The sequence below is a fragment of the Corylus avellana genome, chromosome ca5, assembly GCF_901000735.1.
Source record: "Corylus avellana chromosome ca5, CavTom2PMs-1.0".
In the NCBI taxonomy this organism is placed as follows: domain Eukaryota; kingdom Viridiplantae; phylum Streptophyta; class Magnoliopsida; order Fagales; family Betulaceae; genus Corylus; species Corylus avellana.
The window spans coordinates 24631224-24651377 of record NC_081545.1 but is presented as its reverse complement, the minus strand read 5'-3'; the positions used below and the strand labels follow the sequence as shown (position 1 = coordinate 24651377).

Below are 20154 nucleotides of genomic sequence, written 5' to 3'. Positions count from 1 at the left end.
TTGGAATGATAAATGCAGTTGAAACTCTAGTTGCTCTTATTTTTATGGAAATAGTTATTAAGGAGTAAAATTTATAAGAAATACCATTTCTAAAATAAAATATATATATTGTATTTTCCTTGACTCATGTATAATAATTTTTTCATTAACAAAGTTAGCACTAATTATATTAAATACAAACGCATTCATTAAAGGAAGAGATATATCATGCTAGATCATATGCAATATTTTAAGTTTGCCCCTGAAAATTAGTGGTAAATTGAAGACCAATCTAACAGTCATAGAGATGTTAGATTAAAAGAAAAAAAAAAAAAAAGTCTAAAATTCCTAAATTTAGGCTTAAATAAACTCGAATCTTTATCTACTCAAGCTTTTTCCTGGACCCTCTCCTTATAGTAATGAAAAGTTCAGAATAAATGTATAGATATATCCACTCCATGTCAAACCAATTTCTTTTCCTTTTCTTTTATAGTATGTATTACAATAAGCATAATATACTATTACTAAAGAAATAGTATAGATATATTTTAATAGGTAAATATTAGAGAATAGCTATTTTAGCATAATGCAAACGAATATCAGAGAATATTAATATTAGCAATAATTGGTACTTACCACCATGAAGTATTTGGGGGCCTACGTTACGAGTCAAGAGGATTACTTCAACTATTTCGGTATAGATCAAATTCATCAATTCCTATCAGTTTAAGTTTTTATGAAAAATAGTGATTTAACGCGATGCTCAGTTTTGCAATCTAGGTATTGAAGCAAGAGCAGTGAAGCATTAACTCCTCTGCTGAGAAAGAGGTGTCTTATTTTCCACATAAAATTCAGTAATTTACAAGGAGTGGCTTATTGTTATACTAAGCCAGGATACCTATTGCACAATCAAAAGATTCAAAACTGAATGGGAGATATCTGTAAGACAATTCAAGAGGAAAAAAGATGAACTGGTCAACCTGCCACTGGCATAGCATAGGATAACACTGGATACATGAGATCGATCATGGGATTGTGCTTTATGTGATCACAGTAGGTTTCTCCCTTCCTGTGAACTCCTTCAACTTCGAGACAGACAGCGCCAAATCTATAGCATGACCAAACAAACAATAAACAATTTATATATATATATATATATATATATATATATATATATATATAAGTGAGAAATGATAGCAGACTAACCTATCAATGGTTTTAGGGCTGTTTGGGCATCCACATCGTGTTTAGATACATCTGGTTCAAACTGTTCAATGTAAACTCTAACAGTGGCACCTGCTGAACCAGTTCCCTGTAGATATGTATAAGATATTTTGACTTAGGAGATGTGTCCCCAAGATTATTTGTTAGAGAGAGAGGTTTGCACATACTGATAGACGATATATGATCCTTGATCCATCTGTGAAAACAAAGCGAACACCTTGCTTTGACACTTTGCTCCCATCAACCTAGATAATCAAATCAAACACGAGTTAAACATGTTGAGCAAGGAAATTTTTTAATGTTTCAATTGCTTGAAGTCACAACTAAGCAAAGACAAAATATATACAATGTTCAAACTTACGGGATCTGTATACATAAAATCATCTGCAAATTGGAGGACGTAACTTCCTGTAACACGATTATCAGCATCCAAACATTGCTGGGGAAAAGTGATGATGGCATGAAAAAACTTTAGGTTCAAGCTTACCAAACTTGTCACCAGGCTTGCTTTTAGAGAGCAAATCTCTAAGATATTCTATCATTTTGTTTGCACCTTCAGATTCACATTCCTGAAAATGAGTTGAGTTAATCAACGGATTCACCTCTCAGGAGACAATTCAAGTTAATCTGGTTTGGAGATTCAAACCCAAAACTCAAATTAGAGTAACAACAACAATGTGCAAGTTCGAGTCCAAATGGAACTATGACTTACTTCATAGTCATATCTAGAAAAGAAATTCCTTCCATATGTTGCCCAATGTTCCTTCACAACGTCATAGACAGAAACCAACTTCTCACCTGGTTTCTTGTCTTTGTTTCGGTATGCAATAATTGAAAGCCAAGCTAAGACAGCCCTGTCATTTGGAGATATTAGGTCATTTCACATGGGAATTGATGGTTTAAGTAATAGAGACAGGATAGACGTGTGTCATCTTTCAATACCTCAAACTATGAAAACTTGTGCTAAACACTAAATTGCAGAGTCGGTTTTTTCATTAGCCTAACAAGAGATCGAACAGGCAATGTAATGAAACCAAATTTGTGAGAGTATAGCTAATACTAGATACCGGATTTGCCATAAAATTATTGACAAAAGAAACTATAGTAATTAACAAAAAGAGGAGTCAACTTACACCAGAATCGTTTTCATGCTACACCAGACATCCATTTTATAGTAATTAATGTCATTCAACCACAAAATCCAATTCAGGCAATGTGTAAAATCTATTTTGAACAGGCATGAAATCAAATACTGCCGCATCCTAAAATCTACAAATTCATACCATGTTTTAGGTGATGAATATATAAGGTCAAGCATTGGGAATGGCAAATTGCTCTTTCAAGTTTGCATGGCCAAACACCGTAGAGAAGTATACACAGTTCCATGTATCAAAATGGGCCATCAACCATCTCCCCGTATCTTCTTTTTTTAGCAATAATCTAAGCTTCTCATCCAGACCTGCCCCTAATTTAGGAAACTGACAAGGCTTCCTCCTTGGTAGCTTGTGTTGAAGCAGCATAACCATTATACTGTCTTTTAATGCCAATGGATCTCAGCCAACATCTAAAGAACGATGCTTGTGGCCAAATAGCCTCTAGAACTTGGGTATTATTAGACTAGGGGTGCAACCTAACAGAGCCATTCATGAAGCCCTTGAGCTTCGTTTAATTATGAGCTTATCTGAGTTTATGGCTCCAGTCATTCTAATGAGTTTGACATTTGAACAGCAATATGTTAGATCATCTTTTTTACAATAATAACATTTGACTTTAACCACTTACAACAGCTAAGAGTTGATGTTTTATAGTTAATCTTTACGACAACTGTAGTCAAACAGCCCAAGCAACTCCTGAGCCCACTGAGCAGCTGCCATCCTGAGTTTGAATAGAGATATAGTGGCTCCAAGCTAACTTGAGCTGATCCTAAAGAATTAGTTTCTAAGCAGATCCAAGTTTAAACTGTCAGATAGTAGGCTTGGATCATTTGTACCAAACAATGTTGACCATGAATAAGGCTTTTTTATTCTAGTTATACAGCTACTCAAACTTTACAGTGTAGAAGATTGCGCAATTTAAAAATCGATATGCGCAAAGAATGAGCATAATAGAAAATAATGACGTTCACATGGATAATTGGCAACAAAGGGAATCACAAATAATGATTAAATAATATACAACAATAAAAATGGGCACACATTGAGCCTATGAAGAAGGAAGTTCTTGATGGTGTTATGCTTAACAGTTGCATGGAACAAAAAATCAACAAATACACAGGCAAGGAGAAATGATTTGATTCAAGCTGTAGAAGCTAAAGTGAAATGAGGAAGGCCAAATAAGTCGTGTTTTAAGTGAGTGGGAGAATACACTATCGCAATATAGATTCAGCTAGCTGAAGTCCTGTAGGAATGATAGTTTTGTTTTTCTACTATACAAATAATTTTAAAAAGATGAGAAGCCCCAGTAAAGTAGATAATATATTATGTAGGCCACTGCAATTACCCCAAACTATAAATGTAGAGAATTACCATATGCCATCCTTCTCACGAATGTGATCAGAACCTGTTCCGAAACTCTCTTCCCCACAAATGGACAACTTCCCGGCATCCATAAGATTTCCAAAGAACTTCCAACCAGTAGGGACCTGAATGACAGGATCCATTGTTTGTCAAGAGAGATCTATCTCTAAATATAAGCCCCATTTTCCAAGTAATACAACAGTTCAAAGAGAGCTACACCTCAAAGAAAGGAAGGTTCAGTTTTTCAGCTACACGATCAAGAGCACCACTTGTTGGCATAGATCGAGCCAAACCCTACAAAATTCAGAATGAGTCATTTCTTTTAAGCTCCACAACTAAAATATTTAACAAAAAAAAAAAAAGACGGAAATAAAAGACGAAAAGATCATTTTTACCTTAGGGCCACTCTGGAAATATGGAATGGCTTCTTGTGCATTGGCAGCAATAATTGCAACAGAGTCGGAAGGAGTAACAAAAAAGCCTCTACCTAGAATCATATTTCTATCACCGTCTCCTATTAATGATAAAAGATAAACCGTCAATCTACATAATCGGAATACTAATAACAATAATAAACATGTGTGTTCGTGTCCATGAGAAATTGTTAACATTTTAGAATTCTAGAATCATTAACACAAATTAATGCCTCTTATAGTCATCTAAAGTACCATCACTTGCAGCTCCAAAATCAGGTCCACCTTCACCATACATAATATTGACCAAATCCTTAGCATATCTGCCCAACAATACAAGCCAAAATCAGTAATGCTCTAAAAATGGCAATCAGCAACTATCAAACAAAGTATTTCACTCTTACGTAAGATTGGGATCGGGATGACCATGCCCAAAATCCTCTAGAGGCACTCCATTCAAAATTGAATCCTACATGACATACCCAACATCTAACGTCAGGAATGCCAATAATAGTAACATTATAATTTCTTTCAGGGTATTTCATGTCAACATACCAGACTGGCTCCTAGCTTGTCCACAAAGATGGGTTTTGCATAAGCGCCAGTAACAGCATGCATGGAATCATATATAAACCTAGAAAGTCACACTCAACATCAAACAGTTCCAAACCACGAAATCTAAATGACTATCACATTGGAAATTGAAGATCCAACCAAGAGCATAAAGGTCCATGTTTAGTCATTTCCCATAAATAAATATGAAAGCAGAAGCATATAATTCTAGACAGGAAGGGGAGATATGCAAATAAAGCAAAAAAGGCTTAAAAAGTGTATATACGTAAATTGGTGAACCTAGCCACCTAGTTAAACTACCTTAACACTGATAAAGTAATAGTGGTGAATATTTTTAGCGAAAAGAATAATAAAACCCAAGGGATTTGGGCAGAGGCAGGGTCAGGGTAGCAAGAATTGTGAACTAAATGTGAGTCAATTAAACTTTCATTCCAAGATTATACTGTGAATCAAACTTCTTTGTGCCTCTAATAAGCATGATATTTAAGGAGATTTTCAAAAATTAACCCTAGTTTAGAAGTACTGGAAATCTTTGCATTGGACTGAAAAGACAGATATAAAAGTCAGATCAAAAGTTGTCAAAGAACTTACAAATTTAACTCTAGCATATCAATTACAGAATACTTTAACGAAACCATCTGAAACCGTTTTATATGTGGAAGTAGTTCACAATTACACGAATCCGAGTTGTAAACCATGAGTCAGAACACTGCAAACCCCTAAGTTACTCAATTAGCATAATTGTTAACTACTTCCAGATATAAAATGGTTTCAGATGGCAAGGAATCTTGAACCCCAACAATTTTCCAATGTCCTTCATAGAAATCCAACCCTGGTTGAATGACTGGTCACAGGCTCTTAATGTAAATGAACGGGCCCCATCTATAGGTGTTAAAACAAGCAAAAGGATTAAACACAATCCAAAAGATGACAAGTTGAATGGAATAGAAGAACGAAAACATGAAGATGCCAAAGGCTCAGTTCGAATTTTTCGAACAAAATATCAATCCGCCTTTGAATTCGTATTGGAATTTTGATTAAAGTGAAGAGTAAGCCTATTTCTTTTTTATTCTAAGACCAGTAGTTCTAGTGGTCGACTCACCTCTTTCAAATTGTTTCTCATTATTAAGAACAGGTAACAAAGATAAAATACGAGCTTGCTTTATAGCAATAGTAATTAATCGTTGTTTTAAGTTTAATCTATTCACCCGTCTAGATAATATCTTTCCTTGTTCACTAATAAATCAACTAATTTTTTTTTTTTTTGATAGGCACTAATAAATCAACTAATTAAACTCATGTTTCTATAATCAATGCGATCCCCGAGCCAATCGGGGGCAAACACCTACGAAAAGATCAAAATTTTGTAGAAGGCCATTCGATAGACTTAAGACAAGTCTTCACAGTAGCTTAATTTGTCCTGCTCTATTACTGGTTGGCCAAATGGATAGCTTTAAGTCTTGTGTTAAAGAAGCTATAAACAAAATGATGACCAAACCTAGCTATAAATATGTATGGACCCAGCAGTCTGACAAAACAGGATAGTGCAGCTGATTGCAAACAGAAAGAAGCAAAATGAGAAGCAAGGAATATCATTTTTCGTCACAACCAATTCTAGCATGCCCTTAGCTATCAGAGAGAAAAGAAAATAAATTTAGCCAGAAACCAAAAACTCAGAGGTTACTTGTCTTGAATACGCCCCTTCCCCCAAATCAAGGGAAAAGCAGAGACACAAAATAAGGGATGAGTAACAAACCACCAAATAGAACCAACAGACTATATAAACATGTTAGACATCATACCTGTAATCTGATCGTGACAGAAGACTTTTGATAAGCTGGAAATCAAATACACTCTGCACAAAAGCCAACACAGTTACTGATGTAAACGCATTTGAATGTTCATCTCAAAGTTCTGAAGATGCATATCTTTTGTTCCTGACCTCCAATAGCTCTAAATAGTCAGAAACGGGGTCTATTACTTCAACACTGAAGTTCCCGTACTTGGTAACTCCCAGACATGATAGGTCAACATCAGGAATGTCTGCAGCCTTTATTTCAGTTATCTGCATCACATTTGCACAATTGAAACAAGTTGAAAATAAAAAGACTACAGGTGGAAAACAGTTACTGCTTAAAAGCAAATGGGCAGATGAAGAGGCAAAACATTATGATAAGTAATCAACATGTATATAAAAGGCATAAGGCACCTCAGGTACACAAGAAGTATACAAGAGAAAATACCAAGTTAGAAGGAAAAAATAACAAAAAAATCATGAAAATAAAGCACAAACGGGATACAAAAGCTGGTGTCCAAAACTAAAGAGCATGGAAGAAAAAACTAGACATCAGCAAAACAAAATTAAGGAAGACTTAACACAGAAAAAGAACCATGAATCACATAGTAAGAGAAAGAACAAAGTAAATAAGAGCATTGAAAATGTATGCAATTTGTAATTTTCAAGGACAGCTGATTCCTCAGGGTCATGCACTACAGGTTGGGTTAACTCTGGCAGATCTGATTCTCTAAGAAAAATCCCATTAATCTTTTTCTTACAACTCTACATATGCAGATATAATTTGATATTTACATTCTCTATATCAAACTAGTCAATAAATAAATTGACTGCAAGAACTAACCCATTATCTTGCCTGCTTGTACAGTTTATTTAACAAGAAACGCATTTTAACTGACCTAGAGAATTAATTTAACTTTTTACTCTGCCAATAAAAAGAGTAAATTGTCAACACGAGCTCTCTCAGAGCGCATACATTTTTTATGATGAGTAATGGAATCTCGTTTACGTATGACTCTCCAAAGTAAACACTAGGAGGCTACAATCACAATAAAAGAAAATTAAACAGGATGGGTCAAGTATCACCATATGTAACTGAAATTATACAGGGAATCTCTGAAAAGGCTCAACTTCCTCAAAACTCAGTATAGAACAGACTAGAAACTTTATATTCTTGTTAAGACTTACAACAGCTCAAGGTTTCCCATAACTTCAACATGGTTATAATAAACACGTGGAGATGTTGCAATCAACCTTTCATGAGAACAAAGGCAACATTTGTTGAACCATAAATATGCACATGTAAACACATGCAAAAACGTTTTCATACAGAAACAGCAGTGTACCATCAGGAAGGGGGGCATTCATTTCTAGGATGGTGAATTAACCTATACTTCTTGAGCAGCCTCAAATTGTCAGTAGTAGTGATTCAACTCTACATTGACAAACCCTGACATTTCCTCCAATGTGTTCTATGGAATTCCGATAGGCCTTGATGAAGCGAAAAAAGCTTCAACAAGAAACTAACTATATCAATCAAACTGAAGTTCAAGCAGGATGGAGAATCTGTTAATCATCTATTATTACATTGCTCTGTTGCTTGGGAGCTTTGGTGTTTCATGTATTCCCTCCGTTGTGGTGTCCTAGGTTCAATCTAATTCTGTTTTTAAGACACTCGCTGACTTATGTGGCAGTTTGTTCAAAGTGGTAATCTTATAGCCCAGAAGGCCACACCCTTGCATTTTACGCACTTTCAACAGGGTGGTAAGGACTATTTTAGAACTCAAGGATGACTTATCACAGTCCTCATTTGCACGGAGAAGCAACTCTACAATCTATTCAGCAAAGAGCACAAAACAAATCATCTTAAAACTAGGATTGACAGTAATAAGCGATTAACCATATAAAGGAAGAAAAATGGTGGGACTGAAAAATCAGGAAGCAAAAAGATTGAATCAGATACTTACAGAGAGGGTGTTTCCATAAATCTTGTCAGTGATAGATTCAGGTGCAGGCTGACCACTGTTGTAATTGAACTGGTAAGAAAACAGCAATGAAATTTTGAGTTGGAATACATTAAATGGTGTTGTTCCAAGTAATAAGAGATTATCAGATTATGCAACATCTTATGCAAGAAGCAAATGCTATATTTCATACTAAATTAAGACACTTCCACACTGATAGAGTAAATGTTTTCTCAAAAAGATTCAGTAACATTTAGGGCAAACTGTAAACCGCTTTGAAGGGAATTGAATGAAACCAATATTTGTTTTTGTACAAATATTCAAAAATCAAGAACTACGATTACAAAGACCATTAAGTTTGATTGCACTATACATACCGGACATGTGAGATCAAAAAATTCACCTTGATGCCCCAATCATATTCAGGCCCACCAGGGTTATGACTGGCGCTCATTATAAATCCACCATTAGCCTGTGAAAATAATTGTTAATTGCAGGGAGATGAGGAGAGGAAGGGAGAGATGCTATAACAAGATGTGAAGCATAAAATTAAAAGTAACACACGCTTGCCTTTCTCTTGCGGATTACAGCAGAAACGGCTGGTGTTGACAGAACACCCTCCCTGCATTGATATAATTAATATTTAGTTCTATGATAAAAGAATTAGAACTTAGTTCTATGATAGAAGAACTAGAAGTGAAAAACTGCCACAAAATGGCTTGGCCACTTCATAAAACCAATAGCATTATGTAAGGCCAGTAGGATTTGAAAAGAAAATTAATATGAATAGACCCTGAATGCATCTAACCACCAGACGAATTAATTACAAAGATGTTCTATAATATCAAAATGGAACACAAAAATCTCTTAGGGTCCAATTGGTCTAACGGTTTGAAAAATAGCAATTTCAAAATGCAGTTAATGAAAACGTAATTTTTAAAAAGCAGTTAAGCATTTGGTAATATCGCAATTCAGCATTTCAATTTGCAGTTTCACCTTTAAAATCATGCATTTTTAAACAATGCACCTTCTTACCTACAATTTGAAAAAACCGTCATTTTTTTCAAAAGCATTCCCAAATGGGACACTTTCTATGATTTTGTTAAATGTACTTTTGGCCTGCGAAATTGCAGGGCCAAATGGACTCTTAATAATTGTTTATAGAGGGATACTAGGAAAAAAAAAATCTATGGGACTGCTCCACTGCAGAACACATACTCCACCATTTAAATTATTGAGATCACAGGAGCCTCAACCATACAAGTACGAAATAACTCTTACATATAAGCTCATAATTAAGCAAAAATATCCAACTCATTTCTCTTTAAGGAAGGACAAACAAATTTGGCTCATCGATGGGGAAGACACTTGTATTAGAGAATACTAACTTCTGGGTCCTCTTCAGGAGTTTCATACTTCAATATACAGATATTATAAATCAAATTAATACATATTTTTGTGTTTTTAATAAGTAAACGAAATTCATTAAAAAGCAAAGGAGCGCGCAGCACAAATACAAAGAAAGTATAAAGGAGAAACACCAGACCAAAAAAAGAAAAAAGATCAAAAACATCATGAAAACTAGAAATATGAATACAATTATAGGCGCCTGTCCATTGGTAAAGGGTATTGAAGAAGGCCTTTAGTTCCACTACCGTCCTCTCGCAATCTACAAAAATACAATCATTTTTTTCTCTCCAGATTCACCGCATAAAGCAAAACAGGACAATCTTCTACATTGCTGCACTTTAAAAACTACCACACTGCCCTCTCCAACATGCGAATAGATCGACCACTCGACGAGGCATGACCCACTTTAACCCAAAAAGATAAAAATAAATAAAAAATAGAACTCCATAAGGCACTAGCAACCTCGTAGTAGAGTAAAGGTGATCTATAGTTTCCCCACTCTTCTTGCACATACAACACCAATCTACAACGATAAGATGCCGCTTCCTTAGGTTATCCATAGTGAAGATCTTCCCTAAAGCGGCCAACCAAGCAAAGAAACACTCTCAAGGGAATCTAATTCCACCAATTACTCCTCCAAGGAAAAGGAGTAAATAAGGAATTGGGACATTATAGAACAATCTGACATCCTTGGAAGGGGCCAACAACGCTCGTCTTCACCACTCCATCTCAATTTGATGGAATATAACATATTGAAAAACAAGGTGAAAAAATCCACCTCCCAATCATGTGCCACTCTGATAAATTAACCTTCTACCAACAAGTCACTAGAGAGCTATAAGTGATCTACAACGGAAGCGTCCTTTAAACAAGCAATATTGAATAACTAAGAAAAAGCTACCTTAATCGTATCATCCTCACACTACACATCATGCCAAAATCCCTCAAGATATTTTTTCTGAGACCAACCCCACACAATCCATTAACATCACTTGAACTCCACCCACACCACAAGCTGCCATATTTACAATCTATCACCGCTCTTCACATAGCATCTCTATCACAAGCATAACACCATAACCATTTCCCCAAGAGAGCTCGGTTGAACAGAAGTAAATTTCAGACCCCCAACCCCCTCAAAAATCGAAAAACAAACCTTGTACCAACTCACTAGGTGACATTTGAACTCCTCACCAACCCCACCCCACAAGAAATCATGTTGTAACTTCTCAATACGATTGGTCATACCAGTAGGGAGGGGAAAAAGAGACTTAGAAAGAAGTAGCAAATTAGACAAGGTTCTCTTAATCAAAGTAATCCTCTCACCTTTAGACAAGTAAAACCGCTACCAACCAACTAAACGACTCTCTATCTTCTCATTAATGCCATACCAAATCAATTTGGCCTTAAAAGGAGCTCGAAATGTAAGACCTAGATACTTCATAGGCAAGGGAAAAACCCTACAACCTAGAATACGAGCCAAACCTGACTGCTAATAGAGACCATTTCAATTTAGCCAGATTAATCATCAAATGTAAGACAACTTCGAAATATATGAACAAGCAACGCAAATAATGAAGGTAATCTAGGTTTGCTCCGCAAAATATCAAAGTGTCATCCGCAAAGAAAAAATGGGAGAGGAGCCCACCAACATTCTTAGACCCCACAGAAAAGCCTGATAAAAAAAAAATCCTATTCACTGTAGCAAAAATCATTATACTTAAAGCCTCCATAATGACCAACAACAAAGGAGACAGAGTCTTCTTGTCTCGGGAAACGAGAACTATTAAAAAATCCCGTCAGAGAGCCGTTAACCAAAACAGAAAAATGGACTGAAAAAGTACATTGAGCTATCCGATTACACCATTTCTCCCCAAAACCGCAGCTCTCATCGTATGCAACAAAAAACTCAAATTCACATTATCATAAGCCTTTTCAATGTCCAATTTACAAAGCACACCTGGCTGCCCAAATCTGATCCTACTATCAAGGCATTCATTAGCAATGAGAACGGAATCTAGAATCTACCTTTCCCTAATAAATGCATTCTAAGAGTTGGAAATAATCTTCTCAAATTCACAGTATCGGAGTGGTTCGACCACGTAAAAGTTCCACCTACAAATGGAATATCCACACGATCCTGATCAAAAATGAAATTTTATAACTCCACCATAGCTGGACAAAACGGGGCTTCCCTCGATCTCTCACTATGAAAACGAGTGATGTTGAAGTCTCCCTCAATGCACCACAACAAATTTCACCAATTGAGCAAACCAACCAATTCATCCCATAAAAACCTTCTATTACAATCAAAGTTAGGACCACAGACACCAATAAAAGTCCAACTATATTGATCTTCAACATTTCTAAAAGAACAAGCAACAGGAAACTCCCCCACACATTCTTCTATTTTTTCCAGCACCCTCCTATCCTATATAAGCAGAATCCCACCAGAAGCCCCTCTTGAATCTAAACAACAATCCACATGTTGACAACCCCACAAACTACGCAAAACACTACTTAATACAAAACTATTGTAAAAAGTAAAATTCATTGACATGTATAGAAATTAGGGAAATTAGAGAAACCCTCTCCGGACGTGTTTGGGAGATTACTTCCGATTTGTTTACTAATCACAAAGCATCTCTAAAAAAACGCTGATTCAAACAAATAATTTATCAGATATATGAGGTCTCTAAAACCAAGAGAGTGAACACTACCCATACATGTTTTACTGTAATGGGTACTTACATTCAGCTATAACTGAAGTTGTGTGTGCAGATGTTACCAGAAGAAAAGTAGAAAGCAATATAATTAAGATAGCTCAAAATGATAAAATGGAAAAGCAAGAAATGGCATGCAACATATCTCCATCTGTAAGTGTCTTATTTAGGTCTAGGAAGTACATGGGCATCTCAAGTAGTGATTATAACAATAATAGTTTCCTAATTCCTATAAGTACAAGCGTAGTACATATCACTCTATAGTGGTAGACTCCTCTGTTAGTGTCCAACCAGATGGAAGTCCGACAAAGGTGGAAACAAATAAATTAATTCAAACAGATAAGAACATATGTTAGCATCTTATATATCTCTCCCTAATAGCACTTTGTTTGCATCAATCTTCAAATGAAAATTAGCTAAAATAGTTAAAATAGCAGCCAATTAAGAAACTTACTTTCCAACCAAAATTTTTCCAACACCATTCCCTGCAGCAATTTTGATAATTATCTGCCATTTTAAATACAAATTAGCTGTACTAAGGGAGATAAACACTCAAAGAAAATGACATTAATTTGGCATGTTACACTAGGGAAAAAATTGAAAAAAAAAAAAAGAAGAAAAAAAATACCTGTGCAGCTTCTCGATTAAAATAACGGCCATCACCTCCTAACACCAGCAACCCATTCTTGTAATCCTCTGATGGCAATGAATTAAACAATGCCTACAGATACAAATTAACAATTCATATTGAAACATAATGCACTAAAAACCAATTAAATAAATTCAATAGTTGAATGAAATGTGAAAATTCAAAACCTGGATCCAATTGGCAAGGTAATTTTCTTGTATAAAAACTTTCACCTACGAAACATACAATCAAACAATATAAACATAACACCCATCAGGCTCATTTTGATTGCCAAGAAATTGAAGGTAAATAGAACCATTCTATCCTACAGTTACTTGAATCAAATACTTCATATTTTATAAACAAGCAAGAAAAAAGAATTAGACCCAGAATTCCATTTCCTGTTACGTATATTTTCTTACCAAACAAATAAGACAAGTACTTCAAAAATCAATCACAAATAGAATAATTAACACTAACAGAAAGAACAATAAGAGCAACCTTCTTCCGAAGTCCGCTCGTTCCAGTCTTCTGCCCTTCGATCGGCTTCGTCGGAATCGAATTAATCTAAAAAAAAACCAAAGAAGTAAACCCAAGTGTTGACAAAAGCCAATATCCAAAATGCAAAACGAAAAACATACATACAAACATGCGCGCACGCGCGCGCGCATAGAGACATACGTATATTTGTGTGTGCGCACGTACAAAGAGAGAGAGAGAGAGAGAGAAAGAGAGAGACCTTGATGCCTTCAGGCTCGGTAATGGTAGCGGAAGAAGATGAAGAGGAAGAGGCTTTGATGGAGGGAAAGTGTGAGGCTCTGAGGGGGAATTTTGGAGAAGGAAGGGGCGGGAGAGATGGGATTGGAGATGAGAAAGTGATGAAGGCATATGGTGGTGAAGATGACGATCTGGGTCTTAACGTGGTGGACGAGAGCAGGTTTAATCTCATAGAGAGAGCCATTGTTCTTCGAAATAGAGATGGAGATACAGAGTGAGAGTCAGATAGTGAGTGAGTAGTGGGGGAAAAAGTAGTAGGAGTTAAAAAAAAAAAAATTGTGCCGACTCTAATGCTATTATTAGTTGTAGGAATTAAAAATGAACCACATGTACTTGTTCAACACTTATCTTCATTAAAATACCTTTTCATCTGCCGTTCATTTCTCATAACGTGACAACAAAATCAAAATCAAAATAATAATAATAACAATAAGAATAGAGGACATCACTTAATGTTTAATCACCTAATATTGATTTAGGAATAAGTGAACTATCTTAAAAACTCTTTGATAGACAAGACAGGTTTGGCTACCCCTAAAGATGATCGTCTCGCTCTCAATAGTTCATTATGACTACCCTAATAAGGGCAACTATTCTCAGAGTTAACATGTGGTGGTCGCAACCTCTGAACCACCGTCGAGAGCAGCCGCCACTCGAAACCCGCCTAGCCAGCCCATTTTTTTTCTTAATTTTTGATGGAGCTAAGCAATATAATTTATTGTTCAATGGGTATATTTCACGGAATCTCAGTCCACATATCTAAACTTTTGATGGTATCATGTGACGTGAGCTGCTTTAACTCTTCCCAAGGTTCCAAGTATATTCCAATTTTTGTTTCATATTTTAATTATTTCAGAAAAAGAAAAGAAATGCTGGACAACTCTCAAGTTGTATTGTGCTCCGTAGACGTCACGGTCACACTGGACACGGGCGCTTTGCTTTCTTGTTTCCAAGGATGGCAATGAGACGGTGCCACGTACGGTTTGTAATCCCAATAAAAACTTTTTGTGTATGTTAATAAAAAATTTGGGATTTTTTTAGAAATTTGAAGTAGAGAATAACTTCCGTTCGGTTGTGGCAAAAAATCCTCATTTTCTGCCCACCAATGTAAATGTGACACCTCAGCATGGAACAAGTTAAGAAAATAAAACCAAAACACCAGATTATTTCTTCATTCTCCACACCTCAGACGCACAGCACCCTTCACAACCATCACCGCCCGCCGCCGCCTGGTCCCATCGGTGCTACCCATCTCAAATTGCGCCGCCGCCACGCAGTCCCGACCATCATTGCTCAGAACTACCGAGAAGAGAGAGAGATGGAGAGAGACTGAGAGAGAGGGAGAGAAAACCCACACAAAGCCGAGAAGGGCGGCGCTGGGGTGGTCGGGGAGCCACCCCGTGGACTGGGGGTGGCCTGCGCAGCCAACCCGTGGCCTGGGGAGCCACCCTGGGCGGGTATCTCTCGCCCTCTCTCTGTCTCTCTCCAGTTGCTCTGACCATGGGGTGGCCCGCGCCACCCCAAAATGTTGTTGGGGGTGGCCGACGTGCCACCCCAGCAAGATCTGGTGTGGCGCGGGCCACCCCAACAGGATCTGAGTTGGCGCAGGCCACCCCAGCAGATCTGGGGTGGCTCGCGGCCACCCTCGCCACCACAGGGGGGCGGCTCGCGGGCCACCCCAGGGCCTATGGGGTGGCTCGCGCGGCCACCCCCACCACCAAGGGGGTGGCCCGCGGTCTCTAGGGTGGCCTCGCGGCACCCCAGACAAATCTGGGGTGGCTCTCGCTGCCACCCATGGCTACTGGGGGTGGCCGGTGAGCCACCCCTTCTTGGGTGGTTGCTTCCCCTTACTTGGGACTTCAATTTTTTATTTTTTTTTATTTTTAAAGATTAATAATATTTTAAATTAATAATCAGATGTAGTTGTGTTTATTTTGTAAACTTAAGTTTGATAGGATTGGGTTAGGTGGCAACTTCTTATTGGTGGCAAAAACCTCCTCCTTTTTGCCATGACCGAACAGCAGCTGCTCTCATTTGAAGTATGAGATCTGAAACCGACATGATAATTATATGTGTATGTTATTATTGAAATATTTTTAATACGAATAGCACAAAAATTTTAGATTTGTAAGAACCATATATATGCAGCAAAGTTTGATGAGAATTCAGCTACTGTTATAGTTACATTTATGTTAGAGTAAACATAGAAGCTTTAAGATCCCGCTTGCATCTAATTATTAGTATGACCGTAATTGAGTCAAGTCTTGAATGTTCAAGTTGCTCTATTAGAGTATATTTTATTTTTTAATATTTTAAGGTTTATTTGACCACTACTTATAGTCTCTGTATAAATAGAGAGTTATCTAATATTGTTTGACAATTCAGTATATATAAAGATGTAGTCATAAACTCTTTATCCGCTTCCGCTGTCTTTCTCCCTCTCTTCTCTCATTTATATTCTCTTCCCATCATCTCAGAGACACTTTTCTATGGCCCATTGGCCATCAACAAACGTCTTTGACGTTGTCCTGGCATGCTCTCCAACACTCTCACAATTCCAATCGTTCACACATTGCCACGAGCCTCCGCTTACGCTGCCAGTCTCTTCCCAGCCTTCCTCAGACAAGATTTTGTACATCCAAAACCAGAATCAAGTTTGCAAGGTGTACATCTATTGATTTGTTGACCGCCCAACAATTTTGCTTGTGCAACCACATGACGCCACAGTCAACCAATCAACTTGTTCACCATTCCAATCGACATCCACTGTTGTTAATTTCAAAAGTTCAGACACTGAGTCCACATGCTCTCACATACCGGCGATCCTTCAACGCATTTCTCATGCGCATCACTTGGCACATGCGTGTCTTGCTTCATGCTCTATACACACCTCAACGTGCTTCACATGGCATGCATCACTTGCTTTGGAATGCACACGCCTCAACTCTCCTACATGCACCAATGTTGTCCTACTTACCAGATCCAATCTAAAGCAAGTTCAACCTAGCATTTCGGCCCGGCCCACAAAACCCACCTCAAGCTTCAGGCCAATTCAACCCAGACCATCAACCCGATCCATTGGGTTAGACTCGGTTCACCCAAATTTAGGCTGAACCAATCCAACAACTCCAGTCAATTCGGTCCAGATGGTTCAACCAGGTTACTCAATATTTATATGTATATTGTTATATATTAGTATTAACATACTAATTAGTAACTAGTTAGTTAATAAACTAACATATTAACTAATTTAATATATACTAAATTACTAACCGAGTATAATTAACTATAGGTTATTTTTACAAAAAATAATAATTGTATGTTACTTAATATTTGTATGTATATTATATATATAATATAAAGTTGTTAACTAATTAAATATATACCTATATTGAATAGTTAAAATACAAGTAAGTATTAACATGCTAAATAATTTGTACGCTTTAATTAGGGCCCCTTACCTTAATTTTTTTTTTTAAAAAAAAAAACATTAATATCATATGAATATGAAATATTCCGTTTTGACCTTTTTTCTCTCTAGGTTTCCGGGAGACCTAGAGGAGGAGGCGGTATTTCTTCCAGTCTGGTAGGATTGTGCATGCAATAGTTATTGGCAGAAGTTTTGTGGCGGCACAAATAGTTTCATTGGCTTATGGGAGAACATGGGAAAGATGGTCAAGGATCTCTCCAATCTTTGGGGAAAACTCTCGTTGATAGAGGAGGAATGTGAAGATGTCATAGTAAAGGATGAGGCACTGGTAGACATTGCTCTGAAAGGAAAACCTTGTCTGATGGGGAAACTAATTGTAGATCGAGTTATTGGAAAAGAAACTATTCGTTCCAAGTTGATTAGGAGGTGGAGGCCGACAGGTTCCCTGTCTTTCAAGGTTTTGGGGGACAACCTGTTCCTTCTAAACTTTGAACATGATTGGGACAAGATTCGGGTCTTTGAAGGAAGACCTTGGGTCATTGAGGAGTATCTCTTCTTGGTGGAGGAGTTTGATGGGCTTATACCCCCTACCTAAATGGCGTTTGAGACGGTGGCTTTTTGGGTTAGGATGCACAACCTTCCTTTGGCTTGCATGGGGAGGGAGGGAGGTCAACAGTTGGGAGCCACGGTAGGGGTGGTGGAGGAAGTAGACACTGACGAGGAAGGTGTGGGCTGGAGGGAATAATTGCGAGTCCGGATCAGGGTGAATATGGAGAAGCCTTTGGCTAGAGGTCATATGTTGCGGATAAAAGATAGGTTGACCTAGATTGCTTTCCAATATGAATGTATTCCCAAGTTCTACTTCAATTATGGTGTTATCCGACACAGGGCGAATGGTTTCCTTAAGAGCGGGATCAGTAGGATACACGGGGAAAAAATGGATACCCAATTTGGGCCCTGTTTACAAGCAACATCCCCGAAAAAATGGTCAAACGGATGGAGGAGGTTGGAGGAGGATGATCAAAAAACATAGTCAGCCTAACGGGCTCGATGGGGAAGAGATTACAGCTGGCATAACGGTAGGCGGTACGAGACTATGGGAGCACCAAATCAGAGGAAGATCTCCAACAGGATTCGGAAGGAAATTCTATAATGCATGCATCACGATGTGGGTATCCTTTCCATGTAGAGAAAACTTCATTTTCAGAGGGAAGTGATGAGCTATTTAAGGAGACGAGCTACGGGGACACTAGTGAAAAATCAGGAGATAGCGTTATGGAGGGGAGGGGGTGGATTCCAAAATGGAAGATGATTGAGGGGGAGAGATACTAGGCGATATTATGGGCTCTGGACCCATTGAAAGAGAAGCAATAAAAAGAAAGTGTCAACTTGGGGATTTTGGAGATTGTGGAATAAATGTGGAAAAGGAATGCCTTGAGCCTACTCGAAACCCTACCCAGGAAGGCCTCGTATGTGAAAAAGTGGTGGGCCAAAGGAGTGAGCCCACTGCTTTGGGTGATTTGGGAGTTGCGGAAGTTGTAGCTCTTCTAAAAGCAGGCTTTCAAGTACATAAACCAGGCGATTCCCCTGTACGAACAGCAAAGTGGAAGAAGAAAAGGAACAAGGAGAGAACATAAAGACGAATGGGGGGTTAGGAAGGAGAGTACTTCTGGTTGGAGGAAAGCGAGGGACCTGGTAGTCTCACTTACTGAGTGTTATCAGCAGAAGAAGGGGAAATGGAGTATGGAGGATTTGAATGAAAGATTGACTGGTTTGGCGGAAGTTGCTAAGCAGCCCCGCCAATCACCATGAGTATCTTGAGTTGAAACTGCCGAGGGCTTGGGAACCCTCGGATAATTTGTAACCTTTGCCAAATGGTGAAAAAAAAGAAACCCAATTTGGTCTTTATAATGGAGACCAAGTTAAGGTCCGAAAGACTGGAACGGATTCATGTACAGGTTGGCTTTTAAAGTGTTTTTGGGGTGGACAGTGTGGGTCGTAGTGGAGGCTTGGCATTGTTGTGAAATGATGACATCTCGATGGAAATTCAGAACTATAGTAGGCGCCACATTAATGCTTTGGTGAGTACCACTACATTGGGCCCAAGCTAGAAATTTACGGGTTTTTATGGAAACCCAGAGGCTTGGAAACGACATGAATCTTGGATCCTGTTATGATACCTTAGCTCTATCACACGTGTCTCATGGTTGTGTACAGGGGATTTTAACAAGATCATGGATGAGTCAGAGAAATTTGGTGAATCTAGAAGACCTAGGGGGCAGATGGAAAAGTTTAGTTCCACTATGGATGCCTAACAATAACAAGACATTGGCTTCTGGGGTCCTAAATACGTGGTGCAATAGGAGGGAGGGTTCGCAATTTGTAGAAGAAAGACTGGATCAAGCCTTCGCAACCGAAGGTTGGTATGAATTATTTCTAGGGGCGAAGTTGGAAGTGATGGCCATGTGCAGTTCTAATCATACCCCCATCTTCCTTCCCTTCTTGCCAGCATGCACTGAACGTTGGAGGCCACGCCGTTTCCATTACAAAAGCAGCTGGGGCAAACACACCCAATGTTAAGTGCTAAAATATTCATATTTTTAGCCCTTAACTTACATGTTTTAATCCTTTAGTTTTATTTAATTAGGCCATTTTAGTTCTTTTATGAGTTTTCTTTGATTTTGTAGGTCATTGAAAGAAAAAAAAAAAAAAAAAAAAAAAA

General features: G+C 37.8%; 1 protein-coding gene across 2 annotated transcripts; it reads right to left on the bottom strand.

The window, feature by feature from the left end:
* Positions 1-777: 777 nt before the first annotated feature.
* Positions 778-14256, bottom strand: LOC132180914 (phosphoglucomutase, chloroplastic). 2 transcript variants are annotated; one of them, XM_059593907.1, is made up of 22 exons: positions 13965-14256; positions 13727-13792; positions 13414-13458; positions 13226-13318; positions 13052-13104; positions 9035-9086; positions 8868-8936; positions 8468-8536; positions 6648-6770; positions 6508-6560; positions 4688-4766; positions 4537-4601; positions 4388-4455; positions 4115-4233; positions 3939-4013; positions 3729-3844; positions 1916-2057; positions 1691-1772; positions 1565-1611; positions 1371-1448; positions 1186-1291; positions 778-1087 (listed from the first exon to the last, which is right to left on the bottom strand). In XM_059593907.1, exons 1-22 carry the CDS (start codon positions 14184-14186, stop codon positions 1020-1022), a joined length of 1890 nt encoding a protein of 629 aa, XP_059449890.1. In that variant the 5' UTR covers positions 14187-14256; the 3' UTR covers positions 778-1019. The 2 variants fall into 2 exon arrangements, with proteins under 2 accessions (XP_059449890.1, XP_059449891.1); XM_059593908.1 differs by lacking the exons at positions 13052-13104; positions 13727-13792; positions 13965-14256.
* Positions 14257-20154: the final 5898 nt, after the last annotated feature.

Bases quoted from the DNA above. Each gene is read 5' to 3' on its own strand.
- LOC132180914 (XM_059593907.1), bottom strand. From the start codon at position 14,186: ATGGCTCTCTCTATGAGATTAAACCTGCTCTCGTCCACCACGTTAAGA. The intron at 13,105-13,225 runs GTATTTTTTTTC...TTAAAATGGCAG, and splicing joins TTAATCGAGAAGCTGCACAG to ATAATTATCAAAATTGCTGC. The intron at 1,088-1,185 runs GTTAGTCTGCTA...GTCATGCTATAG, and splicing joins AGCCCTAAAACCATTGATAG to ATTTGGCGCTGTCTGTCTCG.